Source organism: Bradysia coprophila, assembly GCF_014529535.1.
Source record: "Bradysia coprophila strain Holo2 chromosome X unlocalized genomic scaffold, BU_Bcop_v1 contig_98, whole genome shotgun sequence".
Lineage (NCBI taxonomy): Eukaryota > Metazoa > Arthropoda > Insecta > Diptera > Sciaridae > Bradysia > Bradysia coprophila.
In genome coordinates, this window is record NW_023503371.1 from 887,902 (window position 1) to 897,533 (window position 9,632).

The 9,632-nt window shown below is 36.8% G+C and overlaps 2 protein-coding genes across 3 annotated transcripts; both read right to left on the reverse strand.

The window, feature by feature from the left end:
• Nucleotides 1-209: 209 nt before the first annotated feature.
• Nucleotides 210-5,983, reverse strand: LOC119070617 (chitinase-3-like protein 2). Of its 2 annotated transcripts, none has more exons than XM_037175045.1 (7): nucleotides 5,480-5,565; nucleotides 5,208-5,332; nucleotides 4,857-5,138; nucleotides 4,397-4,773; nucleotides 3,398-3,509; nucleotides 3,207-3,326; nucleotides 210-3,143 (listed from the first exon to the last, which is right to left on the reverse strand). In XM_037175045.1, exons 1-7 carry the CDS (start codon nucleotides 5,548-5,550, stop codon nucleotides 2,731-2,733), a joined length of 1,500 nt encoding a protein of 499 aa, XP_037030940.1. In that variant the 5' UTR covers nucleotides 5,551-5,565; the 3' UTR covers nucleotides 210-2,730. The 2 variants fall into 2 exon arrangements, with proteins under 2 accessions (XP_037030940.1, XP_037030941.1); XM_037175046.1 differs by lacking the exon at nucleotides 5,480-5,565 and adding an exon at nucleotides 5,715-5,983 and having other exon boundaries at nucleotides 2,431-3,143.
• A 538-nt stretch (nucleotides 5,984-6,521) lies between these two features.
• On the reverse strand, nucleotides 6,522-8,857 carry LOC119070500 (ATPase WRNIP1-like). Its single transcript, XM_037174848.1, has 7 exons — nucleotides 8,428-8,857; nucleotides 8,138-8,350; nucleotides 7,887-8,078; nucleotides 7,503-7,738; nucleotides 7,277-7,443; nucleotides 7,023-7,214; nucleotides 6,522-6,949 (listed from the first exon to the last, which is right to left on the reverse strand). Exons 1-7 carry the CDS (start codon nucleotides 8,743-8,745, stop codon nucleotides 6,615-6,617), a joined length of 1,653 nt encoding a protein of 550 aa, XP_037030743.1. The 5' UTR covers nucleotides 8,746-8,857; the 3' UTR covers nucleotides 6,522-6,614.
• Between the last annotated feature and the right edge of the window lie 775 nt (nucleotides 8,858-9,632).

Here is a 9,632-nt window from a genome sequence, read left to right on the forward strand (position 1 = left end):
TGGCTTTCAGAAAATAACCTTTCCAAAAATTTAATTAGATTCATGCATGAACATCCTCAAAATTTTTAAAGCTCTGAGGTGATCCACAGACTTACCACTATATCTCGTAACAAAGTTTCTATTTAGTTCTGAATATTTTGGACTATATGTAACAAAATGTCCTTTATTCGCTTTCTATGCAACACTTACTCATACGAGAAGATTCGATATTTTTAACGTTGCGAATTTGCAACGGACACATTAGAATATCTATGTTACATATAAAGCGAATGAAGGAAAACTCATCTTGACCAGCCGCAGAAAACCTAGCTATGACTCTCTCGCGTTACGTATTTTACGGACCATCCATCTGCCTATTATGAAAACTTAACTCAAGACATACCAATAAAGTAACAAGAAAATACTATTGTTCTCTTCTAATTAAATTTTCAAAGATTAAAAATTTGAAAGAAATGAAGAAATGTCGAACTATCTGTAAAATCATTAACTTTTGTATGAGTTTTTAGAATTTTCTTAAAATTATTCGAAATCTATCGGCGCGCCGCGGCTGAGCCGAGCCGCCGAGAAATATCGTTTTCGGCGCGCATCCGCCGACACATCTACATTCGGCTAGCCGCCGCCGAGAATTTTTGACCGGCGCACACCTCTAATTTTGATAGATCAATTTCTGCTGTGAAATTACCGTCTGTTTTTTTTTCTTATACTTCTCTTATTTCTCTATAAATCGAAAAAGAGAATTTACCACCAAGAAATTGGATATTCACCAAGAAAGTACAGAAATTGCAAAATTTATTGAATCTACCAAAATATACCGAAAACGTTTTTAGGTAAATTTAGATAAATTAGGTAAATTTCAGTGAGTTTTGGTAAATTTCAGAGAAGTTTGGTAAAGTTCAGTGAAGTTTGGCAAAGTTCAGTGAAGTTTGGGGTAATTTCGGTCAATTTAGGTAAAATTCGGTGAATTTAGGTACATTTCAGTGAATTCAGGTAAATTCCAGTGAATTTAGGTAAATTTTTAGTAAATTTAAGTAAATTACGTCCATTTTCCGTAATTGAAGTAAGTAAAATTTCCAATAATAAGCGCTCAACGAACAGGCGCATCCGCCGACACATCTACATTCGGCTAGCCGCCGCCGAGAATTTTTGACCGGCGCACACCTCTAATTTTGATAGATCAATTTCTGCTGTGAAATTACCGTCTGTTTTTTTTTCTTATACTTCTCTTATTTCTCTATAAATCGAAAAAGAGAATTTACCACCAAGAAATTGGATATTCACCAAGAAAGTACAGAAATTGCAAAATTTATTGAATCTACCAAAATATACCGAAAACGTTTTTAGGTAAATTTAGATAAATTAGGTAAATTTCAGTGAGTTTTGGTGAATTTCAGTGAAGTTTGGTAAATTTCAGTGAAGTTTGGTAAAGTTCAGTGAAATTTGGGGGAATTTCGGTCAATTTAGGTAAAATTCGGTGAATTTAGGTACATTTCAGTGAATTCAGGTAAATTCCAGTGAATTTAGGTAAATTTTTAGTAAATTTAAGTAAATTACGTCCATTTTCCGTAATTGAAGTAAGTAAAATTTCCAATAATAAGCGCTCAACGAACAGGTACTCAAAGCTTCACATAAAAAAGTTGTCGATTAGGCAAAATTGATTGAAATTCGCGTGACCAATTTATTGGATTTTATTTAGAATTTTCATTTTCTTGGAAGAATTTTCGTATTCATCTCGATCTTAAATTTCGACACTAGAGCCCTAACATCCTCAAAAGAAAAGCAGCTGGTGCTACGGCTAATTATTAAGTGAAATCATGTGTATGTATACATACACACACAATCGCTTTCATCACATACTCAAGTTTTCAAAAGACTGCTCGAACAGAAACTATTTTAATGATGCAGTGTCGCTACTCACTACTCTATTGAAATCTATTTTAAATGAATAAATTAATTGAACGATTTGTTTTGGTAAAGACAATGGCTAATTTTTGTTATAGTTAAGATACGGATTATCTTGAATACTGATAACATTGAATGTAACGTTTGGTTTTACCTATAGAAAAAGTGAAGCTACAGAGAGTGATGCAAAAGAGACCTAATTCAAAATTTTCTTTATTGCATTCGCGCCATGTTGTGACGTCATCCTGAGGTTTAAATCATACTTTGAATTTTCGGTGGAAATTGTCATTCCTCCATTTTGTTGTCTCGTTTTCGTTCATGCGATAAAGAAGTATATCATTATATAAGGGGAAATCTCGGCAAGCCTCGACTATTCCCCTAATATGGTGATAATCTACTATTATTCTTCGGTTAACTCTGACGAAAGAAAAATTTGAATTAGATGTCTTTCGCGTGACTATGTGTAGTCTACAGTAACCGAAAATAGTCAGCGGTAACCGACACCAATTATCATTTCTTCATTATGTTGTGACCGTTTTTAGAGTTATTTCCATTATGACACGTACCGAATTTGCTTCGATTTTAAAATTTCTTTGGTATAATTACGATGCCTAATCCTTGGTATATGATTAACGAGAACAAACATAAAGGAACAAATAAATTACGATAAATAATAAATTTTTGATGAATTTCAAATTTGATAACTAAAGCACAACCTTTTTCAAAATCGGAAAAGTGTAAAAACTTCTCCGAATATATATATATAGTCACCGCCTAACATACCCACACATCTATATGTATATGTGTATGCATTCGGCAGCACGTCCCACCCTAAACCGTATCATTGCTGTCCTCATCGAAAAGAATTGAATACATTTTTCTAGCTAATGGAAATGAACTGTTATTGTCACCGTAATCGGTTTTACAATACGACAAAAAATCGTCGGTATTTAGGGAAAAAAGCATAGCACCACCGAATCCATTCGATTTTATAAAATTAGTCTTACACTCGATACTGCGTTCGTCCTCGTACGAAATCCATTCGTTGCCGGTATACAAATACGGCGAACAAGTTTCCACGTCGAATACGCTCGTGATAAAAAAATTATTTTGCTTGAACCAACACAGTTCGGAGTAGGTGACGAAACCGTATTCACCAATGCTGCCAGAATCGTCGGAAGGCGCTCCGATTTTCGTGTTAAATGCATTGACTAAATGGAATGTGTGACCATATGTTGGTAGGCCTAAGAATTGTTTTTTGACTTAATTTCACGCTTAACTCAAATTCAACATGTTATCATACTAACCAATGACGATTTTCCGTTTGTCCAATCCCTGACTCACATAGTAGTTGACCGATGCGTTTATATTTAGCAACGAAAGCATAGAATTTTCATTGTGCCTTTTGTACAATGGTGAGTTTAAACCTTTTGCGGGAGACATTACACGATTAGAGACATTCTGAATTGTTCAAAGAGCATTACATGCTCCGACCTACCTGTAAACGGTGTTACCTGACTGTAAAAATGATAGTCATACGTCATAATATTTACATAATCCGCATAATTATTCAGTTCAGCTACGTCGTATGCAAAAAAGGCGATACCTTCCTGGAAGTGAAGAGAAATTTAGTCGAATCAAACGATTTATAATTTGTCTCGATCTTAAATTATGTCAAATTAGCTTTGAGATCAAGTCTAAATTCCATGCGAATGTGCATAAAGCTCCTCAGCATTATACAACATGCATAAACTATCGCACCTCTTGTGTTCAGATATCCCAACTAAAACTTAGCTATTTTTGTCGCATTTCATTTTAGAGTTCGGCTCGCTACGTTTGCCACTAAAGAACAAAAAGCAGCGAGATCAATCTCCTCTGAGTCCCTTTCTGAGCATCAAACAAATCAGTAGGGCTCCGCTTAATTTTCGATTTCATGTTTGTTCGAAGAGTAACGAAACTAATGTTTGTAGTGCCAGAGCAACAGCTTTTTAATTATTGATGCAGTGGCACCCACCACACCCCGAACGACAAAAAATCAAAGTAAAATTGATAAAAAATTCAGATTTTGAAGTTTTGTCACCCTTGAATGAAGTGGAAGTCGACGCACCAGAAAATAGATGCCGAATTGTAGCGTTCCAGTTTCCTACAATAAATCCGCGCTCGTCGTACCTCCTCCTCCCTTTAAAGTGGACGGAAATTATGGGCATTCCCTAATCATTAGATCATTAAATTATTTTAGAAAAACGATTTCAGTCGGTTCGGTTCCACCAAAAACACTATGGGGTGGAAATGTCTAACAGCCTAGCATTTGAGATTATATCTTCATGACACACTGAAACACAATCTTTTTTATAGAAATTACTGTCAAAGACAAAGCACAGAACCCGCTGCCACAACTAAAGGTAACATTTCTAACCAATCGGAGAGTTATCATTCCATCCATAAATGCCCTTAATGTTAGTCGAATATTTGAAATCGATATAATAGGTAAACTTACCGGTGCTGCAACGGCCACACTTAACAAATAAGTCCTATGTTCCCTCTGATACTCCCGCCGAATTTCGTGCAACAACTGCGAAAAGTGCTGACGTTCACGATTGCGTGAGCTTGGAAATTCCCAATCCAAATCGACGCCATCCAGTCGATACAATTCTAAGTTTTGCTTCAGCGATTGAATGAATTGTTTTCGATTTGCGTGCGTTCGAGTCATTTCCGAAAAATCGGACGACTCAAATCCACCCACCCAAATTAACACTTTCAGTTCCTTGTTTCGGGCTTTCAACAGTTTTGTCTGTTCAAACATTTCGTGCAATGTTTCGTCCACCACCAAAACGTTATCGGCGATCTGTACGATTCCGACATTTAGATGCGTGCCTGGAAAATTGATTGAAGAAAAATGATATTTCGTGCTTCGTTCAATGATGGCACAAATATTTCAAATGTTTTTTTGCCCTTACATAATTGAGGATCGATATTTTTCGGATACAGTACCGCTGGTTCCGCTAAACTGTTCGGCGACGTATAATAGCAAACTAATTTAAATACTTTTGATGGTTCCACCGACGGTGTGTAGATAAAATTTCCATATTTCGATGGATATATTCGTTCATTTCCTAATTGTTTTACAGCCGATATCGAACTACTATTACTAATATTGTTTACTCGAGGAATGTACATGCTTGTCTCATGATAATGTTTTGCATATGCAATCGATCGTTGTTGCATCCAGTCTGGAATGTCTTTATAAAAACAAATAATTGAATGTGACGTGCTGTCAATTATGAGTGCTGTTCATTTCGTGGTCTTACTGTTTAATTTAGGCGGAATGTTTATGTGTTTACGATAAATAGCTGTCCATGTAACAAAAACGGCAATGCTGGATAATGCGCATAAGGCAACTAGAAGGCATATTTGAATGTAGGTATGTCTTTGTCTATAATCAAAATATTCAAGAGAAAAAAATGTTTGTTTAAAAAATTAATTCATTGGGAGGAAGCAATCTAAAAATGAATTGCAATAATGAGGTGTCGTTCAAGGATGTTAGAAGTATTATCGAAATTTCGTAATCAAGAACACACACTCGACACTTTGTAAACAAATAAAAGTAATCTCTATCCTTTGTTTACTTCCATTCGCTCGACATTTTTCCATTATTCATCAATGAAGTGCACACAATACAAAATATTCAATCAATGTCAAGAGATAAAAAAGACTCCAATGAAATTGTAGACAATGTATGTAGTCGAAATAGGTACGTGCAATTTTTATGATCTTCAAATTGTTTTTTCCATCTAATTTATAATGACAACACACACCTATTAATTGTATCGTCCTTAAGTAACTCGTACTTTGTCTGTGTAGCACTCATGTTCGGTTTAAAATATTCAAAAAACTAATTTAACAAAATTTATTAACTTTAATCTGTCGGTTAAGATGCGTTCAGCTGAATTTTATCAACTTAATTTTTCAATTTCGTCGATATGAGTATAACTATTTTCATATGCATCGTTTATATAAATGTCAATAGAACTGTCAGAAAACGTGTGGTCTCTCTTTGTGTAGATGTGTGCGGTGTGATTGTATGCGGTGTCGACTTTATTCAGTTTTTTCGTACGTTTCTCATTGAATTCAACCTCTTTACGTCATAGAAATGATAACAGATGGCCTCTGCAATGCACTTTCAAATATTCGAGGGAAACATTTTCACTCAAATCGATTTTAAATCTTTTAATTCATTGGGTAAATTTCATTTTTTGATTTACTTTATTGGCAGTGTCGTGTCTTCATGGAGATCATGTGGACAATGATCAAGGGCGCTGGTAAAAATAGGGCGCTCAGAATGCACGGTGTCCCTTAACAAAAATAAATGTTTTCTGAAGATTACCCAAAAAATGACTTCTGATCCGAAGGCTAGGACCTAAATGAGTTCAAAACCGCTTTGCTTAGTCTTCAGCTAGATCCTTCCTCATAGTCGACTTGTGCAGCAAGTGGTATTCTTGCTGTTCGAAATAACAGTAGGAAATTTCCTGCCGGCAATGCACGTACTATTCAACTTGAATGAGAAGAGATATGATGCAGCGTAAATGCGATTGTCACACATAATAATGGAAACCCCAGCTTAAAACATTTAGACCTGAGTGATTGTGTAATTAAATCAAATATTTGTCCAACAGCACGTCCACAACATATTCACATAACATTCCAAATTGAGACAACTAAAAGTAATTTCGGTCTTCCAACCCTTCAGGCATATAAGTGAGTCCAGAGATATCTTTGTGCAGTAAATTATATCCCTGAGCGCATCCCATTTCTTTCATTAATTTTGTCGGTGCGTTGCGTAAGTGTAAAGGCACTGGTGGCAGCGGTCCTTGACACTCATTTATATCTCTTTTGCATCGCGTCAGCCCCTTATATGCTTCTGTGCTCTTCGGCGCTCGAGCCAAGTAAATAGCACATTGGGCTATAATAACATCAGCCTCGGGCATACCCACTAACTGGACGGCGTTCAAACTGTTCAATGCAATGGAAACGGCTTGTGGATCGGCCAGACCTATAGCATTGATTATTGGCGAATGGAAAATCAGAAAATTTACGCACAACAACTAAAAAGTGTCGTCAATTACCAATATCTTCACTGGCGGCCCTGACCAATCGTCGACATATGTATCTGGGATCTTCTCCACCGATCATCATCCGTGTACACCAGTACAATGCGGCATTATCGTCAGACGCTCGAATTGATTTATGCAGTGCTGATATCATGTCGTAGTGTTGATCGCCCTTGCGGTCATAGAGGATGTGGCTCTTTTTAATACCTGTTGGAAAGGTAGACAATTTGTGCAGATTGTTCATTGTGGCGTCTGTCTAATACGCTTACCATCTTTGATGGCGTCTAATGTAACGACTTTCAAATCGTAATTTGTATCACCGTGCTTTTGATCTAGGATCGATTGCAATGCCAACTGAAGACTATTCAAAGCGATTCGAGCATCCCCATCACACATGTCAGCTAGCCATTTTATAGAAGCTGCCTCGACCACAGCCCTAGAGGAATGGTCAGATTTTAGTTCGAAAAATTAATTTCCGATTTTTCTTTCTCTTACTCTGGCACGAAGCCGATGTCTGCTATTTTCGGTGGCTCGTCACCCTCACGTATCACAGCGTTAAATGTTTTCAGTGATCGACACAAAATTTGATACATGCAATCGCTTTCGATTTTTTCCAGTATGATGACTCGGCATCGGCTGAGCAATGCTGAATTCAAACTGAAACTTGGATTTTCTGTTGTAGCACCAATCAGAGTAATTGCTCCACTTTCAACGTGTGGTAGGAAAGTGTCCTAAGAAAAATGGAAAGCTGGTAAAGCATAGTCGTTCTATTAAGAGACCTAGCACTTTCAATTGTGTCGTTCAGTCTTGTCCACATATTGGTACATGTAAGGGACCGGAAGATTACCAGAAGTTACATCAATGAGATCTACAACCAACCTGTTGAAGCTTATTGAACCGATGAATTTCGTCCATGAACAAAATAGTTTTCCTTTTGAACTTTCTCTCGTTCACGGCCACCTTAATAACTTCTTTCACATCATTCACTCCACACATTGTGGCCGAAAGTTTAACGAATCGAGAATTGCTCGTGGCTTTGCACTGATTTGCAATAATGTGAGCTAAAGTTGTCTGAAAAGTAAATGAAGTTACAGTATGTGCTTGTATCGGCAGTTACTTCAGAACCAGACCTTTCCGCATCCAGGCGGTCCCCACAAGATCATGCTCGGAACTTCATTTTTGTCCAGCACTTGACGAAGTATTGTATTTTTGCCGATTATATGGTCTTGTCCGACGTAGTCATCAATGGTATCGGGACGCATTTTTTCAGCCAACGGAATGGAACTGTTTATATCAACGTTTTTCATTGTCTTTTCTTTCCGTTCCAGTGTGCTCGTTGATTGCTTTATGGTGCATTTCAATGAAAAAATTCAAAGTCTGATCGATCCGCGTCTTGGCTTGAAGTGGTTTCTTTACTTACGGTTCTCTTCGCATCATCCACATCGTCTTTAATTTCAATCGCTGACAGTTTCTCAGCAGCTGAACTCGCTTTTCCACTCAAGATTGACCTTTTTTTAGTTCCATTCACATTAACATCCAATTTCGGTTTCTTGCCACCGCCGGTGGGGCTGTTTGACTGAAAAACACCGAAAGTTCGTTTTGGTTCTTTTGCCGCACCATCACTATTATCCGTTCTGGTATTGAGAAATATACAACGATTCACGTGCGTCTCAATGGCATCGGCGGGAAATAGTTTACTACAAATCGGACACTCTGAATTCGTTTCGGACTTATTCATCGTTGTGATGTTTATTTTGATTTCAAAATGTTGTGTTATTTTCAAAAGTGATAACAAAGAGAAAACAAACAATTTTAGCGCAATGTGATCGCTGAATGTACTAGCTGGCAACGTTTTAAATACATTCGTGCACATTTTTTTTTGTATAACCCGCCTTATCATTTAAATTTCGATGGACCTTTTCTACTATACTGTATATGAATTCTTAATGAAAAGCCTAGCACAGCGCTCCTAATTTTATTGAGTGAAACTTTACCGGGTTCTTTCCGAAATTTGTCCCTCAACTTGATCTCGTTAAAATTATTGTAGCTTCTAGACTAGTGTTTTGCTATAGTTTCTCCAACAACTGGTGTTGATGAGAATATACCTAGAGGACCTTGATGCCTAGTAAAGTTGTCATTTCTCAATATTTACACAATACGTATAATCGGAAGGTCGTTACATCTCCACGAAACAAAAGATTGAGAGAGAATTTACGTAACGGTTGAGTAGGTTTTTCATGTCTTGGGCATAAATACGGAATTTTTCTCGTAATTTAGGCCCTCAGCATGAAAAGTTGTACACGCATCTGTTGTGAACGGTTTATTTTAGGCACTTTCGCTTGTCGCCCTCACTTCTTTCGCCTAAATTATACCGTCCACAACAGATGCGTAATTATTTGAAATTGTTGTATTGCTTGGCCAATAATTCGACATTAACTAAATGTTGTATTGCTTACGTAAAATATCTATTTTCTTCTGGGTCAAAACAAGAGGGGAGAAAATAGAAATTCTTTCTCCTAACTGTCAACAGACAAAATAACAAAACATAATTTTCTCTGGACCTTTGAGTGGAGAAAATAAAGCTAATCACAACGCACATATATATAAAATAGTAATTTTCATGCC

What these genes read in the sequence shown, in the direction of transcription:
- LOC119070617 (XM_037175045.1), bottom strand. Translation starts at nt 5,550, where the DNA reads ATGGAAAAATGTCGAGCGAATGGAAGTAAACAAAGGATAGAGATTACT. An exon ending in CATTCCGCCTAAATTAAACA is followed by an intron (nt 5,139 to 5,207) that starts GTAAGACCACGA and finishes GTTTTTATAAAG; the next exon opens with ACATTCCAGACTGGATGCAA. An exon ending in AAATATCGATCCTCAATTAT is followed by an intron (nt 4,774 to 4,856) that starts GTAAGGGCAAAA and finishes TCAATTTTCCAG; the next exon opens with GCACGCATCTAAATGTCGGA.
- LOC119070500 (XM_037174848.1), bottom strand. Translation starts at nt 8,745, where the DNA reads ATGAATAAGTCCGAAACGAATTCAGAGTGTCCGATTTGTAGTAAACTA. An exon ending in GACCGCCTGGATGCGGAAAG is followed by an intron (nt 8,079 to 8,137) that starts GTCTGGTTCTGA and finishes TTTACTTTTCAG; the next exon opens with ACAACTTTAGCTCACATTAT. An exon ending in GGTTCAATAAGCTTCAACAG is followed by an intron (nt 7,739 to 7,886) that starts GTTGGTTGTAGA and finishes CATTTTTCTTAG; the next exon opens with GACACTTTCCTACCACACGT.